At 51.0% G+C, this 19,087-nt stretch overlaps 2 protein-coding genes across 5 annotated transcripts; one reads left to right on the plus strand and one right to left on the minus strand.

Moving 5' to 3' along the window:
* Positions 1 to 445: 445 nt before the first annotated feature.
* On the minus strand, positions 446 to 7,753 carry Eef1d (eukaryotic translation elongation factor 1 delta). 4 transcript variants are annotated; one of them, XM_051189140.1, is made up of 9 exons: positions 6,657 to 7,753; positions 5,032 to 5,155; positions 4,536 to 4,607; positions 2,145 to 2,201; positions 1,721 to 1,820; positions 1,547 to 1,647; positions 1,209 to 1,430; positions 715 to 909; positions 446 to 546 (listed from the first exon to the last, which is right to left on the minus strand). In XM_051189140.1, exons 1-9 carry the CDS (start codon positions 7,751 to 7,753, stop codon positions 508 to 510), a joined length of 2,007 nt encoding a protein of 668 aa, XP_051045097.1. In that variant the 3' UTR covers positions 446 to 507. The 4 variants fall into 4 exon arrangements, with proteins under 4 accessions (XP_051045097.1, XP_051045099.1, XP_051045098.1 ...); XM_051189142.1 differs by lacking the exon at positions 4,536 to 4,607; XM_051189141.1 differs by lacking the exon at positions 2,145 to 2,201.
* A 5,685-nt stretch (positions 7,754 to 13,438) lies between these two features.
* Tigd5 (tigger transposable element derived 5) lies at positions 13,439 to 15,785 on the plus strand. The gene has a single exon (XM_051189144.1). The coding sequence runs from the start codon at positions 13,476 to 13,478 to the stop codon at positions 15,399 to 15,401; it is 1,926 nt and encodes a 641-aa protein (XP_051045101.1). The 5' UTR covers positions 13,439 to 13,475; the 3' UTR covers positions 15,402 to 15,785.
* The last annotated feature ends 3,302 nt before the right edge of the window (positions 15,786 to 19,087 follow it).

The following is a 19,087-nucleotide window of genomic DNA, read 5'->3' on the forward strand; positions in this document are numbered from 1 at the left end:
CCATCCTTCCTCAAGTGACAGCTTTTATTGAATAATGCATCTCAGGCCCAACAGGAGAACTTTTGGTACCTCTCACCTAGATGTCCACACTATTTCATCCAATACCCAAGCACTGACACAAAGTGGAATGGGTGGGCAAAATTCCACAGTGTATAGTTAGCTGTCCATATTCCAACCATCACAGAACATAAAAGATGTGCCCACTCCAGTTAACTGTGGTGCCCCTCCAGAGGTTAAGGAGAGTGAAGAGGCATGTAGATCAGGCCTAGGTGTACTCCACATGGTCAAAATAGCAGGGACAAGAGGCACAGAATAGACATGTAGGCTCCATGAATTCTGTTTCTGGCCCAAAAAGCTTGAAGAGGCAAGAGGTGGGCTGGGCTGGGACAAGTATGGATAGAGCCTGGCAGAGTATTGTACACCAATAACATCACAAGAGACAGGGTGCTGGATTTCAGTCTTTAATCTCAGCAGGTCCTCACACACACAAACCACACTCTTGGACTTTCAGATCTTGTTGAAAGCTGCGATGTCAACACTCTGCACCTGTGGATGGAGACAAAAGGTTGATGCAGATTGCCTAAGGGTCCACCTGCTCATGCTCCACAGTGGGATTGCAGAGGGATCTGGTCCTATGGATGTGGAGCAGCAGGGGCCAGTGTCTCAGCGTTTACCTGATCTTCCCACCCCTAGTGCCCATGCCCACCCACTCACATGCTCCTCAAATTTGGTGATCTCCTCTTCTAGCAAGTCGGTGCCCACTTTGTCATCTTCCACCACACACTGGATCTGCAACTTCCGGATACCATAGCCAACAGGCACGAGCTTGGAGCCCCCCCAGACCAGCCCGTCCAATCGGATGGAACGCACACAAGTCTCCAGCTGGGCCATGTCTGTCTCATCATCCCACTGAGGGAGAAATGTGGGGGCTGAATGAGCCATCTCAGAAACCTCTAGGACGAAACACCCATTACACTTCCTCCCCAACAAGACACAATTATGCTTCTGTAAAGAGCCCTTGAGAACAGTCCCAAGTTTATATGTGTCCTAGTCCACATTTCTGTTAAGGTCGTGAAACTTAAAAGACCCAGGAGGGTGTGTGTGGGTCAGAGCCCTGTAGGCAGGCCACACAACATCCCACCCTCCTCCATATCTAGCTATTAAGTTCTGTTCCTGGTCTCCCAGAGGCCCATCCTACCACCACTCACAGGTTTGACATCCAAGAGGATGGAGGATTTGGCCACCAGTGAGGGCTTCTTGGCTTTCTTCTCTGCATACTGACGAAGCCTCTCCTCTCGTAGTCGGGCCGCCTCCTTATCCTCTTCCTCCTCATCACTGCCAAACAGGTCGATGTCATCATCCTCATCATCCTCTGCTGGTGTGGCTGCCTTCTTGGTTGGGGGATCCACTTGACGCATAGGAGACACGTGCTGCCAAAGAGGTAGGGAGAATCATATATTGCCCTGTACAGAGGAAAAGCCAGCCCTCAGGATGACCATGCCAGAACCAGTCCCAGGCGCCTTCCCAAGTTGGGAAGGGTACTCACTTGGGTCTGTGGGGCTGTTGCTCGATGAGTGGGTGAACTCTTTTCCAGAGTGCTCAGCCGAACCTCCAACTTGGAAATGGCCTGCTGCATATCTTGTACCACTGTGAACACAAGGGGGACACTAGTCAGCAGAGACTGGAGCTGGAGCCCCACCCATCAGGCCCAGGCACTCACCACCTCGAAGGTTCTGGTTCTCTACTTCCAGACTGGCAATCCGTACAATGAGCTCACTATGATCTCCACCAGGTCCACTGGAAGCCCCAGGGCCTGAGCTCTGTAAGGGAGGGGAACACTGGTCTTAGTACTTTAGCCTGCTTCTTGGATTCCCTTATAGCCACTGAGAGCACAACCCAAACTGAGCTGAAGATTTGGCAAAGGCTCAGTCTTAATGGGTCCCCTATAGTACTTGGTCAAGAATCTGCTGGAGAAGCAACACAGAAAGGCGTAGGTAGGTGAGGAACTACAAGACGGACTTCCTGCTTAGGGCAAGCAGTGAAGACTTGTTGTCTTAAGGAAAATAGCTGTGCAGCCAAAGGTGACACTCTCAAAGCAGAGGGATAGGACAAGGGAGCCAAACAGAGAAAGCAGCAGGACTTACAGTCCCAGGGGTGGCCTGGCCTAGGGCCTCAGGGGAGTTGGGCAGCATCACCTTGAGCTAGAAACAGGAGGGGAAAGCAATTAAAGGGCTAGAAGGAGTATGCAGGTGGTGCTGGCACCTGTGATCTTGCTCCTGAGGTGACCCCAGAAGTGCTTAGGAGGGCACAGGGCAGGCTCCCCTTGCAGGAAACATAGGCATCTAGCTTCATGCTCTCAGATGTTAGTTCCACTCACAGGTAGGAGAGTTACTGGCTCTAAAAGAATAGTTGCATGCAAGTCCTAACCCAAACCGATCTCAGCAGGATGTCCTCTGAAGACACAGGCCTTTGCCAAACAGAGGGTACAGCAGCATTTGAGCTGACAACAAATGTTAACTTTCTTTTCTTTGCAGATCTAATAGGTGGAACTAAGGACCTAGAACAGTGGTGTTTAACCTATGGGTTGTGACCCTTTCACAGGGGTCACCTAAGACCATTACATAATACAGATATAAGGAGCTGTATTAGAGGGAGGCAGCATTAGGAAGTCTGAGAATCACTGTTCTAGACGCTCTGTGCATGGCAGCAGGAACAACAGAAATAGAGGCAGGGATGATTAGATAGGTGGAAAAGCTGAGAGAGAATTTTCTCCAGACCTCTGAAGAACCCCATGGGGTTCTTGGTCCTGTTCCATGGGAACACCTTGGTCCTGTTCCACAAGATGCCTATAAAGATCTGACCTCCAGAACTACAGAACTTCCTTCTTACAAGATGGAAGATCTGGGTCACTACCTGTGGTAATCTGACAGAGCAACTAGGAATCAACACAGATCCTGGCCACAGGAAATGGGGTGCTGCTGGAACAAACTCCTAAAGATGTGGGGACAGCAGTGGGCACAGGCCTTAAGGGGCAAGAGGCACAGTGTAGTCTCACTGCTTCCAAGACCTCTAAGTGAGAAAAATTTGATCTTCAGCAGAGAGGTTTGTTTGTTCCCCAAAGATCTTGTATGGTGCAGATCTCAAAGTTGTGGACAATCCTCTTGCCTCAGCTTTCCCAAGTGCTGGGATTGCACAGCTAGGCAGCAAGTCCCATTGCAGCTAAGAATTCTAAGCCAAGTGTGGAAGGCAAAGCCTGCTTTCTTTTTGCTACTTATGGGAGAAAAGAAACTAAGGGAAAAACTGCAGAGCAGAAAAAAACCAGGGTCAGATGGCTGGGGAAATTCTTGGCCTCTTTAGAGTGTAAAAAAAACAAAACAAAACAAAACAAAACAAAAAACCCATAAATTCACTGTCAGGAGAGCAGTGAAAACCTTGGAAGGAGTAGAAGGTGCAAGGACTTGAAAGGCCAGAGACTAGGTATAGGTATTTGACCTGTGAACACCCAGAGCCATCTTGACAGATGCTAAGAAATGTGATGGGATTAAAAAGCACAGATTTCTGTGACAAAATACACCTGCATCTAGACCAAAAAGGGTATCAGGATGAAATCCCCCCGCTCTGACAGGGTTTCTCTGTATTGTTTTTGGAGTCTATCCTGGAACTTCTCTGTAGACCAGGCCTGCCTCTGCCTCCAGAGTGCTGGGGTTAAAGGCATGCCCTGCCAACACCCAACTCAGGATGAGATAAAGGAAGTTAAAATTTTAGCTTCAAGAATACTATTTAGTACACATAGAGATACCAAAGGACATGCATTGCCCCAAGAAAAGGAGACAGGCAGGAAATGGATGCTCAGAGCCTCAGAAGGAACCCAACTCTTTGCCTGTGACCCTATTTCAACCTTTGACCTTCAGAACCATCTGATGATAAATTCACATTTTAAGCAGTAAGGTTGTGGTAACCCATTAGAAACCTGTTACAAGGAATAAACCCATTCTAGATTGAGGTCCTGACTTCTCTGGAATAAGGAACATAGAGCAAGCCTATGTTCCTGGTGTCTAAGGGCACACCTTCCTCAGCTAGTCCAGAATGCTAGAACCAGATGGGGCATATCCAGCCTTAGTCTGAGACCTGGAGGCTTTGCAGCGTCCTTCTCTGGGCCTTAGTCCAAATTGATGCTAACTAGCAATCAATTACCCCTTTCCATGAAGGGCCCCTCCTGATAATCAGGAAGAAAGAACAGGTTTCCAAGGCATGTGCTTACATAATGCAGTGTAAAATGCACCACTTAACCTAGGCAGCTCCTGGCAGGCACTGCAAACAGCTAGAGTGACCTCCAATGTGCATGAGAGGGAGACATACAAAGATCTCAGTACTCATGTTTTACAAGAGCACAATACCATATCCTGTGCCCTAACTTGCTCCAAAGACCAAAATAGTCAGCAGTACTAAAAGGTTAAAAAAAAAAAACAAAAAAACATCAGGCATGCTATTTAGCTGAGCACGAGCCCATGGATACATGAGTCGTGGGTACTCACTCCGGCTAGGGATTTCTGGATGTTCTCTCTGGCTCTTGCAATGTCACGGAGGATTACGCTGGCACCATTCTCCTGCAGACAGTGCAGAAAGAACCAGTCTTTTTTGTTTGGGCTTAAAAAAAAATTTTTTTTTTAAACACACACACACACAAATCCCTAAGAACCCTCACTCAAAATGCAAGAATGCATTGCCAAGAGATGAATGAATTACACAGAATGAGAACTCTCAGAACAGCGAGAAGCAGGTGACTTAGGCCACAACCACAAAGTCTGCATGCAAGTAGCCATACACGCTGAGGCCTGGCCACACACCACCCCTAGACACCTGTCAGCTTGCTGGCCCCAGCAGCCTGAGAAGCAGCAAGAGTGCCGAGGGCAGAAGCACCCCAGGATTTTGTCAAAGTCCTTCTAAAGATTCCTTAACAAGGTCATTTGGCCCTAATAGCATGTCTCCAGCCCACCCAGTTGGTTCCACCAGCCACTTGTAGACTCTCACCTGGTGGGAACCAGCAGTCACAGGCCCATTCATCTGCTCATAGAATTTCCTTTCTGCATCATCATATTTGAACTTGTCAAACCAGATCTTCTCGTGCACCAGAAAGTTTGTAGCCATTTTTCTGCTGAGATGGGAAAAAGTGTCTTGGTCACTGTGACTAGAAAAACGTGTGCTGGAAAACCTCTGGCATCACCTTCTCCACAGGCTCTAGGCTTACCCTGGCCAAGTACCCTGGGACCAGGCCAGAGTTAATAAACAGGGATCCCTCGAAGGCTATGACATTCTGGGCCAGTTCATAGTCCCGTTTGGCTCATGAACTGCCTCTCTGCTGCCTAAGACCATGGTGTTCAACACCAAGCCCCTTCCACATACAAAAGTAAGAGTAAACAGTCCTTCCATCCCCCAGTGGGTTCACCTACCAGAGCCTGGGTGAGAGGGTATCCCTAGGCCCGTCCTCCAGACCACTAGGCACCCAGGCTCCAACTTTTCTAACCATACAATCCAACCATAACACACACCAGCAGGTAGAGCAGCAAAGCAAAATGTAAGATCAGCAGCCAGGCACCTACCCACCCTTTAGCCAAATAGGCCTTTAACAATGAAACAAGTCTACCCCTAAAGTTGTTTTTCACAAAAATGTGTCATCCTAGTATGCGACAAGTTTGTTGTTCTCTTTCAATATATACTTTTAGTACTTATGTTTTGATTAAATGATTAAAAAAAAAAGATAAGGGTGCAATGAAAGCTCTATGGCTACTAACAGCAGAGTCTGAGAACTGCTATTTTAGACCAGGGCCCAGCTCACCACCTTCTGCAAGTCATATCCCAGCACAAAGCTCCTATACCAGGCACAGTATGGGAGCTAGGGGCTACAGTGTCCACAGAACCCACCAATCACCATCCTGTCCTTTTTGCCTAGTGAAAGACCAATTTCCTCTGCCAATTTTCTGTGTGGTGTCTTCTAACAAGAACAGAGCCCTGACACTGTGCTCCTTTCCCAGGCTTGGTGAGGAGCCAGGCCACTGTGAACACAGGGCAGGTAGGTGGCACACAGAATACTGGGTTCCATTCCCATTTCCCAGACCATCCATGTCTATCTATCAGACCCATCTGCCCAGGGGCCACCTCCCATGCTCACATATTATCCCCCAAAGTCCTTCCCTGGCCTTCAGAGACCACTGTCAGGACTCCATTCAGTTGTGTTGAACCAAGATCCCTTGAGGAGCCTGGGCTAAAGGCAGATTTCTTTCCTCACAGGGAGGCCAACAACAAGCACCCTTCAGAAACTGCTGGATCAGCCATATGCTCTTGGATTCAACACTCACTCACCTTACTTCAATGAGCACACCCTGCGGTGCCAACACCTGCCAAGTATAGGTTTCCCACTCACCCTGCCAACAGTCTGTTTTCTGCGCTCCCTGATAGTGGGCTCTGTCTCATGCAGAACCAACCTTCCCCCACCAATACCAGCAACTCAGGACTTTGTAACCCTCAAGAACAGAGCACTATGGGTATCCACCCCACCCCTACATTCAAGCTGGAAAGGTTCACAGCCTAGAGACAGCTATTCCTATTATGCTTGTAGCCCAGGTCAGTCCTGACACCTGCAGTCACATTTCTCCTACTTGGGTCTTAGGCTGGACATGGACGGGCCAGAACGGGGTGTGGGTCGGTGAGCCAGGGAGGCAGCTTCTAGGCGCCAAGCTATGCGGAGGGCCTCAGCAGCATGGTGGCGGCACTCAGCACTGTCGTATGTAGGCTTGCTGAGCCAGGGGGCCTCTGCATCCTTGTGTAAGTACCAGTAGGGCAGAGAAGAGGGTGCCTCCCCATCGGCCCGTTTTGACCCAGCTCGCTTGTTTCCTATGGCATTGCGACTCCGCCGGTCTCTACGGCCCTTCCGGGCACCCTCTGCCTGACTGGCTCGTTCTTGCAGTCGTACTTTCCCTGGGGGGTGGCCATCAAATAGGGCCTCATAGAAGCCCCTTTCAGCTGCATCATACCGGGGCTTCTCCAGCCAAACCTCCTGAACCAGTGCCTGCAGGCTGCCCAGAGGAGGTTGCCCATTAGCTGGTGGGCAAGGCTGGCAGGCCAAGGCCAGGTCAGGAGAGACAGCCTGCTGGCCTGTGTCAGGAGTCCCCTGCCTGCAGCTCCCCTCTACCGCCAACAGCAAGGTTTGAGACCACTCCACAAAAGCCCGCTCAGCCTGATCAAAGCAAGACTTGTTGACCCAGATCCCCCAGGTCACATGGTGGCAGGCCACATGACTTCCATGTGTACAGGGGCCCCGAGGGGTCAGAACAGGCGGCTGGGCTGGCTGGGCAGCCACATCTGCCAGCCTCTGCCGGTAGGAACATTCTGCCTGGTCGAACAGGGGCTTGTCCAGCCATACATGGTCAGCCGAGAGGCCCACGAGGGCCAGGTCTGCCTGGCCAAGCCAACTCTTGGGGGAGCGCTTCCTCTTTTTCTGTAGGGGTTTCTTGCACTCATGGCTCTTCCTAGGATCACTCCTCCTGCTGCTGGTGTTGGGGGCCTCTGCCTCGTCGGTGTCCTCTGTGTCCTCCTGGCTGGGCCCATTCACAGCTGGCACCTTGGCCATGTGCTGTTGGACAGAGGCGGCGGCTTGCGTGGCCTCATGCTCATGGAAGCGCCGCTCGGCTTCCTCATACTTGTGCTTGTCCTCCCAGACGGTCTCCAGCGCACAAGAGGCCTTCCCACTCCTCATCTTCCGGCGCAGCATTAAAAAGCAAGCACAAGAAGGCAGTTGCAACACAGCAGAGGCACCTGCCTCCCTTGCCCTCCTCAGTCTGGCTGGCAAGGGTGGGCAGGAAGGACTGGGGAAAGGAAAGGGCAAGCCAAAGGGGCTTCACCAGATGACATGCAAGGGCACAAAATTCAATTCCATACCAGGAATTTTTTAAGTCAAAAATATATGCACTCACCCACATCTTATCACTGTGTATGTTGCCTTTGCTAACCCATTAAGCCCACAGCTTCACAAAGGGATCTAAACAACACCTCCAAACTCAGCAGATACCTTTTCTCAAGGGGCTGGACAGGGTGCCAAATAAAGCAAACAGCCATATTCATTGACAATGGGCTTTAATATAAACAATCAGTAGGGGTGGTTTTTGTAGTGTAAACACATCCCATGAGATGTTCTAAGCTTATTTATATTAAATTACACTTGGCTTATTGAAATCAAACTTAGACTGGCTGTGCTTTGTATATGCTGAGCCTGACACCTCCTTGATGTTTCCAGTTCACTGACAGGAACTTGTGACTGCCAAGGTGGCTGGAGCACCAGCAAACAGCCCATCACTGAAAGTCACTTGCACCTACCTTGACAACACCACAACCCTACCCAGACTTGTGTGCCTTGACAGTCTTAGGAAAGCGATAAGTGTCTCTGTGACCCTGACTGATCTCATGGGGATGGGTCAAGGATTGAGTACCAGTGTCAGCAGGGATCCTTAATCAACTGTCCCCACCTCCTCACCAGGAGGTCACCAGCCTACAACTCTGATTCCATTTGAACCAAAGAGTCATCATGGGGATCTCAGAGTCTCTGGATACCATATCCCACTCGCAATTGTAATTAGTGGACAGTGCCTCAGGGACCTCAGCTTCCTTACTGGACATGATGTTACCTCAAGCCCTGCATTTTAATTATCTGCTCCTTCAGCAGGGTGTAGCTCTGAAGCAAACAGCAACAGCCACAAGGGAGGACTTGCCTCCACCACTCCTGAAGCTGAATGTGGCATCATGGAAAACACAGGCTCCTGGATCTACCAGCTAGCCCAGAAGGCCACCGGTAAATGCTCTTAGTACTGCCTTGCCCTAGAAGGGTAGCCCCATCAAAATTTTTGTTGTCTGGACTCAATAACACCCAAGCCATCTGTTGGGCTCTCATGAAGTGGAAGGGAACCCCCTGGCTGGACAGCAAACCATCCTATCACTGTCTAGAATCTCTTCCTAACACACCCAGCAAAATGCTTGACTAGAAGAGTGTTAAGCTATCCAAATGTCACCTATGCTCAAGACCTTGGAAAACTGTCATACCCCAAAGCCTACCTCTAAGTGAGAGCTAAAGTTCTTTAATGCAGTCCACCCAAGCTCTTTCCACTATGAAGAGCCAGGACCAGAAGCCACAGAGGCCCGATGAAGAGAGGTCTCCAAGCCACCCCCTCACTTACCAAGGCAAGTAGCAGGGGCAGGGGTAGGGAGGGACTGAGGAGGATCCCAGGAGGCAAAGCATTGTGACATCACCTACTGTCACCAAGGGGGCAGTGCATGCCATCACAGCAGGACCCGACTGACTCCAACCTCCTGGCTTTCAGTACAAGGCTACTCTGTAGAGCACTACAGATCTAGGTTAACCGCACTCCCCACTCTGTTCCCTTCAGCAATACCCACTAAGCTGGCCCCATAACAGACTAGGTTAAAACCCCCCTGAAGGAAACAGCTACTTCCAGTGCTTCCCCAAGAAGGGACAGGGCCAGCTGAAACTAGATATTTCCTTGGGCCACATCTTCATGTTTGCCATCACTTCTCCATATGGCATAGGGCTATGTGCTGACCTATTTGGTATGAGGGCCACATGGGTATCTACTTGCCAACAGCTAACCACACCACTGCCCTGTCCCAGCAAGCTCAATTCTGCATAGGTATGCTTCCCTCAGTCAAGGGCTGGGGACTCCTTAGAGCAGGTGAAGGAAGACACAGGACACTTTGCAGGTGTACTTACTTTTGATTTGGCCTCCTAGGACAGCATGAAGGAAAAGCAGCAAGGTTAGAGCAGTGGGAAAGGCCACCCATGCCAGACAGCAGCTCCGACAGCCTGGGTGGCCTTTCAGAAGCTGCTTGTCAAGGTGGCATGGCAATAGGATAAAATGAGATACACCTAGTCTCAGGTCGTCATTCTTGAGAGGCAGCACTCTTCCCTTAGCCCCTGATATGTAGCTCTTAGGGTTCCTATTACCTAGGAGACAAATAGAAGCCACTATGGATGGTGCCTGCTCCCACCTTTGTCCTTTTCTAAGTCTACAACAATCTGCAATCAAGGTGACCTAGCACCTATGGATGCTCCCTTAGCTGTGGAAGCCAGAGTCTCTCCTTCACTGGCAAGGCTTTGGAAGATAAGGAAACTCCCTCACTTCTTGGACCAAATGAAATGGTCCAGGACCAGATAGTACCAAGCTGTGGGTTCTGCTGGCACCCAGGCCCTGGGTGCACACTGGTACTGGGCCTCTTATGGAAATGGTGCCCCTCTAGGCTGCAGAGATAGAGATCAAGCAGGCAGGAATGTCAACCCAAGACATTAGCAATAGTTTGTTAAGACTTCCAAGGGACAAGGTCATCCCCAACCTGCTTTCCCCATAGGTGCACAATAGGTTAAGAACTTTAGCCAGTTTGCACTCAGACTGGGCATACCTGAACTCCATTGCTTCCCTGAAGGACACACATATGCAAACCTGCAGCTGTCCAAGAAAAACAGCCCGGAAACAAGTAGTGAATTTCTCAAGTCTGTTTCCCCCCCCCCCCAGGGACAAGTTTGTCAATACCCACATCCCTACAACAGTGCTGGTCTTTCTTTCCCTTGAGGTTTTATCTGGGCAATGGCAGAAACATCCCAGAGACTGAAGTACCAGAAAGAAAGCCAACTTCCAGAGAAACAGGCTTAGCTACATCAAAGGACTTAGAAAGAAGTGGCCTAAGCAGCTCTTGCCCTGCTCCTGGATATAGGTTGCAGTCCAGAATGCAAGACTGGCCACCAGAGGTGAGCTGTCAAGGCTCTTTGTAAGTAAGACGGATAATGCCTGAGCTCTGGGGGTCCTGGATGCAGGCAGCTCATGTGTTAAGCAAAAAGGCCTGACAGGTCCTAGGTCCTGAGATATGTTCAATATGGCCATGTAGCCTAGCACCCAGACCTAGCACCACTCAAAAGGATCTTGCACCAAAAGAGCTTACTGGCCAGCTGCAGCCTCTGAGGCCAACCTGCATCTGCTCTGCAAAGAAGAACACAAGTGTCTGGGGCTTTCATATCTTCTACTTTGGATCAGGCAATGGTCCCCATCAAGAACACTTCTGACTTGGGATCCTGAGGAAGATGAGAATAGGTATGTCACAGGTGTGCCCCACCACAGCAGCAAACACCTGAAAGGTTCAATGTGCTGGGAACAATAGGAAAAATTTCCCTCTGTCCTCTGGACATTCTGAATAGCATGTTACCTCATAAGTTCCATCACTGATGGGCTCCCAATATTGTCTGTCCTCATGAGTAGGATAGGGAATGAGGTCTGCCAGGACGCCCAACTCACACCCCTTCATCCCAACAGCAACACATTCTGGGCTCACCTAGTCTGAATCTGTGAACCAGTGCTACCTATGGAAACGTTGTGTCTGGTCTCCAAAGGGGCAGCATTTGGAACATGGAGGACCCAGGAGCAAAGGCTAGCTCTTTACTCACAACAGACACACAGTGAGGTAGTCACATTGCAGTTTATCTAGACACTGAAGCGATGATGCATTTGGTCTTTTTTCATAGGTTAAATTCTATACCTCCAAGTTCCCACCCTGCTTCTCTGCCTCTGGGATATCCCAGTCTTACTAAGAAACACTGTCCTGTGCAGTTTGCCCAACCTTGAGACCCAAAGACTAGTGCCCTGCCTAAGTCCAGGCAGCTCCAATCACCTTGCCCCAAATGCCGGTTACTTCTATTTCTGTTCCAGCCTGTGGTACCCTGACCTGACACAAGACTTGGGGCTTGCTAGACAGCTCTTGGTTTCTTAGCTCTTCCTTTATACTTGGTAACACTGTGTGTATGTGTGTGTGTGTGTGGGGGGGATGGTTGTGTGACATCTTAAACCCAGAAAGAAAAATTAAGGCTGATTGATATAACCCCCCAAATCCACTGAGTTAAGTGATGTGTGGATCTAGAGATCAAGGAATATCCCAGTACTTCACACAAATGTCTCATTGACTCCAACCCTCAACAAGCACACAGCAGAAATGTTTAATGCCATTATGTCCTGCCTTCAGCCTCCAAGAGCCATTCTTTCTGACCATCAAACCCTCTCAAGCACCTTTGTCTTATTTGCAGTAAGCCCTGGAGCCTCAGCTACCCAAAGCTGAGTTTGGAAAACTAGCCCTGTAACAGCTTCCTCCAGAGAGGGCAGAAAGCCAGGCAGAACACTCTTGAGGCCCCTGGGATTGGCCCCGGGGGGGGGGGGGAACCTGGTGGTCCTGTCACATCCATCCTTTGCTTCATCCACGAGGATAAGCCTGAATTAAGGGCTAGTTATCCCTGAGTGACAGGGCCAATTCAGAAGCATCCCTAGGGTTGCACCCCAAGATAAGCTTCAACAAGTTCTTTTGCTGTGAGGTAGCCTTTCATTCTTGAAAACCATGGTGCCGGGAGAGAAAGCGCTCATATATTAGAAAAAGAACGATCGTACCCTTCAATGAGCCTTTCCCAAGAAAATTGTCCAGAACCACCTTTTTCAAATCAGCCCTATTAACGTTTGAACCTGTCGGCATCACGTGCCTTTTCTCTACCCTGTGTTTGTGGGCCTCCTAATTTCCATGAGGCTGCACCCGAAGTAAGTTCCCTCTATGCCTTGAGTTTGGAATGCCCTCGGTGCTTAACCGCAAAGACCTAGGACCTTGGCAACAGCTGGGGCAGACGAACGCCGGCCCGCCAAGGGTGTCGGTCATGGCCGGGGCAGACGCGGCCAGCTTGAAACTGCGCTCAGGAAGCTCCCAACCATGTGGCCACCGGCCCAGCCCCACACAGGATCCAACGCCCGTAGCCCTCCCTCACTGGCGCCAACTCTAACGGCGCAGGGCCTGAACACTCCAGCCATTGCCGCACGTGCGCTCCTCAAGGCGGGGCCCGTTGTACTCACACGCCAGCCAAGGACACAGCAACCAAAATCTGGAACTGGGAGGACTGCAAAGGAAAGGGAAATCGACCGCGCAGCTCCCGGAAAACGCAGCGGCACAGACCACGAGAGGCCCGGCGGGGGAAACAACTCTAAGCACGCGCTGCCTCACCCGCGGAGCATGCACCACGATGTATGCAGGAACCACTGTGGCAGAATCCAAGGGACAACTACTTCGGGTACCGTGCTTTATCCGAGGAGTTGTCACAAGCAGCCGAGAACCCGACGTCCCAACATATAACACCCCTCCACAGTACGAAGAGTGGAGCCGTCGGACTAGGGCTGGACGAAACGGAGTTAGTGTGCGCACGCGCAGGTGATGCGCCCAAGTCCAGACCGTGCGCAGGCGCCACGAGACGAAGGGGGCGAGACTAGTACGCCTGTGCTGGCAGGGCTGGCGAGACAAAAGGGAGGGACTCGGGTAGCCCCGCCTCCGAGCCCCGCCCTGAGCGGCCCGCGTGGGGTGTCAGGCTCGCTCGCCTGGTGGTCCCTGACACCGACGCCATGTACCCCACTAGCCCACCGGACGGCCCGGCCCTGCACCCGGTCCCTCATCGCGCTCGTCTTTCCCCGCCCCGGCGCCTTGCCGAGCCTCCGCGACCGCCGGCTCCCGGCCAGGGTCCTACGGCGCGCCAGCCACCCACCGCGTCCGGGTCGCGGCCCCGCGTGGCAGTAAAAATGACTTTCCGCAAGGCCTACTCCATCAAAGACAAGCTTCAGGCCATCGAGCGCGTCAAGGGTGGTGAGCGGCAAGCCAGCGTGTGCCGCGACTTCGGCGTACCGGGCGGCACTCTGCGCGGCTGGCTCAAGGACGAGCCCAAGCTGCGTTGGTTTCTGGACCAGCTTGGTGGAGAGGTGGGGACGCAGCGCAAGAAGATGCGTCTAGCCAACGAGGAGGAGATCGACCGCGCCGTCTATTCGTGGTTCCTCACCTTGCGCCAGCACGGCGTGCCGCTGTCCGGTCCTGTTATCCAAGCACAGGCCGAGGCCTTTGCTCGCCAGATCTATGGCCCCGAGTGTACCTTCAAGGCTAGCCACGGGTGGTTCTGGCGCTGGCAGAAGCGCCACGGCATCTCCAGCCAGCGCATCTATGGCGAGGCTGAACCACCTGTTTCAGGCCCTGCTCCTGTCAAAGAAGAACCCGCACAGCCACCGGGCACAGTTCTCCTACCTGACCATGCGCTGGCCACTCTACCCCACTCCGAGGGCGGCTATGGTGACGAGCAGATCTACAACGCAAACGTTACTGGTCTCTACTGGAGGTTACTTCCTGAGCAGGCAGCAACTCAGGGCGCAGGGAACTCCACTGGGCCTGGTGGGTGCAGCCGGGGCTGGCCCGGTGACCGAGTGACAGTACTGTTGGCCGCCAACCTGACGGGCAGCCACAAATTGAAGCCACTAGTTATTGGGCAGCTTCCTGACCCACCCAGCTTGCGTCACCACAACCAGGACAAGTTCCCGGCCTCCTACCGCTACAGTCCGGATGCCTGGCTCAGTCGCCCTCTTCTTCAGGGCTGGTTCTTTGAGGAATTCGTCCCTGGTGTCAAGCGCTACCTGAGACGAAGCTGCCTACAACAGAAGGCAGTGTTGCTGGTGGCCCATCCACCTTGTCCAAGCCGGGCCGCTAGGATGCCTGCTCTGGAGGAGAGTGAGGAGACTCCTAGGCAGTGCCAGCCTGAGCTCTTTGGGTCCCCAGAGATGCTGCAGACACCTGATGGTGCAGTTCGAGTGCTTTTCTTGTCCAAGGGCAACAGCAGAGCACACATCCCTGCACCACTGGAGCATGGTGTGGTGGCAGCCTTCAAACATTTGTACAAACGAGAGCTGCTGAGGCTTGCTGTGTCTTGTGCCAGTGGCTCCCCACTGGACTTTATGAGAAGCTTCATGCTCAAGGATATGTTATACCTGGCTGGCCTCTCTTGGGACCTGGTCCAGGCAGGCAGCATAGAGCGCTGCTGGCTACTGGGTCTTCGGGCAGCCTTTGAGTCTGGGCAGCAGCCAGCCCACCAGGTAGAGGAGGCTGCTGAACATAGCAGGATGCTCAGTGACCTCACACATCTGGCAACTCTGGTTTACAAGCGCCTGGCACCTGAAGAGGTGGCAGAGTGGCTGCACCTGGACGATGATGGAAGTCTCCCTGAGGGCTGCAGAGAGGAGGTGGTCCCTGTAGCTCCTCCATCCCCAGCCAGCCTGCCCTCTAGCATGGGGGCTGGAGAGGAGGAGGAAGAGGCCACTGAGCAAGGAGGAATGTTGGTACCTACTGCTGGGGAAGCTGTTTGGGGTCTCGAGACAGCTCTGAGGTGGCTGGAGAGCCAGGATCCTAGAGAAGTGGAGCCGCTGAGGCTAGTGCAGCTACGTTCCCTCATTACCATGGCACGAAGGCTTGGGGGTGTTGGGCCCTCACCAGTAGCTTCTCATGACAGTGTGTGACTGCCATGGCCCACTGGGAGAGAGGGGCATATCCAGTCTGCCATCTTCCACCTTTTCTCCCAACACAATGTGGAGTTCTGTTGGTAAAGGATGTCCTGCCCAATGATCCACAACATCTTGGGGAAAGGGCTCAAAGAAGCAAATGCTCTTTGCTGAATAGGCACATGTGGGCACATAAGCACAGCACCTACTGGAGAACAGTTGATTGTACCTCCATTCTGGCCCCTATGGGGTTTATCCCTACCCCTTCCCCCATGTGCACTGGATGAGGCTGCTGCTTCTGTTTCACCCACCTCCCTGGTGCTGCCTGGCCTCATCTCAGTGGGGAAGCACTTGGTTTTGTTTTAAAAACAAACAAAAATACATTAAACCTGTTTTAAAAGATGTTCTTTATAGGGAACCATGAGTACTTGCAGAGTGAGATGGTCTCTGTGCTCTCTTGCCCTTGCTCTGATAACTGAAGGCCCCTGTAGTGCTGGATCCGAGCCCAGTGTAGGCCCCAGTCCCTGGGGTGGTATATTCACAAGAGACTGGGAAGTGGGGAAACAGAAGCCCAGTGCTTGGTGGGGTTTTGGATGCAGCAGAGTAGAGTAGATTCTGTTCTACTTGGATTTTTAGTCCTAAAAAAAAAAAAAAAAAAAAAAAAAACCTTCATTCTGGATAGATCTCCTGTTCATGATGTTGGCTAGTGTTTGGATTTGGACCCAGGTGGCTTGACCAAAGGCAGGACAAACCACAAACCTCTTTGTCTAGCTCTAGGGCTATCTGATCTACCTGAAAACAGGTCATAGCCTTTGCAACTATCTGGGAACTCTGCAGCCCCACCCCCAGGCTCATCTGCCTCCTGATATTGCCAAGTGTGTTGGTGAGGAACTATTGCTAGATGGCCCAGGTTGAAGGAGAGAGACTAAAGGAATGTCCCATCTGCATCACCCTGCTCTCTGTCCAACTGGACTCAGATTGTTCCTGGTGGTCTAGAGCTGAGGCACCTGTGTCTTAGGGAGGGACAATACTACCTTTGCAGAAGTATTATCCTGAGCCCTTGTCCTAGTACTCTCCCCTTATCTTCACTTCTCTCCTCATAGTGTGAGCCCTAAAAACAGGAAGTGCGGAAGGACAAAGGATGCAAGAGCTTGGCATTGGATGGAGTTTTGGGTGAGGTATCCAAAAACAATCTCCATGTAAGTTCAAGAATACAGTTCTTGGAACCACACGACACCCAGTCAAAATTCTAAGTAAATATAAGAGCTGAGGGATAACATGAAACAAGAGAATGGAGGCTCAGGTAGCAGACTCTCTCTGTTCACACAGGAGCTCATCTGGTCACCTATGTACCTGGCCTCCTCAAGCCTAAAGACCTAGAAAAACCTTGTTGACGGTCTCCAGCACTAGTAACTTAGGTAGGGTTTTAGAAGTCTAATGTGTTTGTACCAGCAGCCTCCATGTCAGCCAGGTACCTACACTAGGAGCTGCCATCAGGCATTGATAGACCTGTTTCCAAGTCTGTGGAGAGGCAGACCTGCCTAGGCTTTGGATTTACATCAAGCCTGAATTACCTCTAGTAACTGCTCCAGCCTAGGCTACCTTTTAGAGAGGTTTCCATTAGTTTCTGTCTTTGTCCTTTTTATTGTGCTTCCTCTTTGGCCTGGGCCTAAGGTAGACGGGAGTTGGCAGAGACTAGGGTTCAGGAGTGAGACATCTCACCAGCCTCTCTAGCTGGAGACACAAGGTCCAGGAGGTTGCTCTGGCCCCATATTGCTGCTACCTTATAAACGATCAGTTGAGTAGGTCACAGAGAGTTCCTGTCAGGTTTGTGTCTGTATACTATCATTAACTGGGCTAGGGAAACACCCATGAAAACGTGCAAAGGTATTATCTCAGGCTAGGGATGCTAGGTTGTTTGTTAGGATACCAAAGGCTCTGTGTTCAAACAACAGCACTATTTAAAAAAAAAAAAAAAAAAGTACAATTTTTTTTAGACTAGAATATGCTGGTGTTCATTACATGCTATAAACAGAGGTTCTGGTGGCTGAGTCCTAGTTGTGGAAGAGGCTGCTTTGCTCAGGTGCCCATATGTCCCAGCAGTAGGTCCTATGACTCTGGGGTTTGCAGTACTGCATATTCTGTTGCACAGGGCCTTTGGCCCCAGTGGTAGCTGAGCCAAGATGTGCACTCACCTCATTTTTCTGTACTTAGTGTGTGATGGGGCTCCCTAGGGGTTCATGGGCCCATTAGGAGAGCCTTATACTCTCATTGTGTACCCATCTGTGTTGCACTGCTGTGGTCACTGAGTTGCATGAACTAGTAAGAAGGGTGAAAATGTAGTTCCTTTCTTCAGTAGCCATTGCCAACTGCTATGTACTAAGCATCATGAAGGACTCCCAGGTCTCTTGTCCCGGAGATTTGTCTGTGCCCCACAAAGTGTAGTGATTTTTGGTCTGGGAAATATAGGCAGCCTTTTCTGCTAAGTGGTCTTGCACTGGATTCATAAACAAATTGGAGAAGGTACCCAGCACAGAAAGATGGGTGAGTAAGGGTCCTGTTGGAACCACCACCAACTGCTTTTGGGCTGGGAGCTTGCAGTGGTCCACGTGTTTGGAAATTGAAAGCAACACATCTAGAGGTGAAACAAAATGGTATGAGAGGGAGCACCTCAAGCTAGAAGGTTAGTTGTCTGAAGACTGAGCCTTTTACACACTATCTCCTTAGGACTGCCTATGGGACACCCAGCTGGAACTTGGTACAGTCTAGCCTCTTCTAAATGTGCCTAAAAGAGCATCTTGACCCTGTCAGCTATCCTCAGTAGGATCTTGGGCTTGTAGATTTCATACCTTATTGTAGGGCCCTTTCTCTGAACCTCAACCTTGTCACAGCTAAGTTCACCTGGCCAGATGGTCTAATAGCACTTCTATAATAAAGGTGAAGCAGGTTAACCTCATCAGCCACCTGTTTTAGTCTTATTTTTGTGACTGGTTCTAATGCTTGGATCTGGAACATTCCATAGGATGTGGGAGGAGGGGCATAAAAGTGGGACAGTTTACTGAATACAGAGAATACCATGAGCATCTACCAGTTTTTATCACAGAAAGCAGTGGCTAGGTGAGCAGCATATAATAGGAGGAGGCCTGGATGATAGTATCACAGCTGTATGGCCCCAAAACTGCCTCTTTGAATAGCCAACAGCCCGTTTCCCAGCCTGTCCCCTCTGGACCATGACTTGGCAATGAAAGGGTGTGTTCCATTTCCCAGTCCTGGTCCCAAAGATAAACATCTGTTGGTTCACCATCAGTGATTCTCTTGGCAGGTAGGCTGCCCAAGGGGTTCTCATAAGAGGGTGCCTTATACCAGACACTGGGACTCTATCTTACCTAGACTCTGCATAGCTTGGAAGCCAGGGAAGCTGATTATCTTGTGTCTGCACAACACAGGCAAGTGAGCCTGCTGCTGAGATGGAACCCTCTGCTGTCTGTTGCCTGCCTTCTCATTTTCATTGGTCAGCTCACTCAGCACTTTGTATAAACACAACAGGTGAGCTGTTCTTCTATAAATCCTAACAAGTGAGGGAATAAGGGCGTGGACTGAATTCAGGATGGCCTTTCTAACAAGTAACAATGCCAATCAGATAGCCCTTGGCTGAGAAGAGTCACTCACTGGAAATGGGATGAAATGGGGTCATCCAAGGCAAA

The sequence above is a fragment of the Phodopus roborovskii genome, unplaced genomic scaffold, assembly GCF_943737965.1.
Source record: "Phodopus roborovskii unplaced genomic scaffold, PHOROB, whole genome shotgun sequence".
Classification (NCBI taxonomy): Eukaryota; Metazoa; Chordata; class Mammalia; order Rodentia; family Cricetidae; genus Phodopus; species Phodopus roborovskii.

Excerpts from the sequence above, each read along its gene's own strand:
- Eef1d (XM_051189140.1), bottom strand. The coding sequence starts at position 7,753 with ATGAGGAGTGGGAAGGCCTCTTGTGCGCTGGAGACCGTCTGGGAGGAC. Across the intron at positions 910-1,208 it reads TCCTCTTGGATGTCAAACCT|TGGGATGATGAGACAGACAT; the intron begins GTGAGTGGTGGT and ends TTTCTCCCTCAG. Across the intron at positions 547-714 it reads TCACCAAATTTGAGGAGCAT|GTGCAGAGTGTTGACATCGC; the intron begins GTGAGTGGGTGG and ends CTCCATCCACAG.
- Tigd5 (XM_051189144.1), top strand. The coding sequence starts at position 13,476 with ATGTACCCCACTAGCCCACCGGACGGCCCGGCCCTGCACCCGGTCCCT.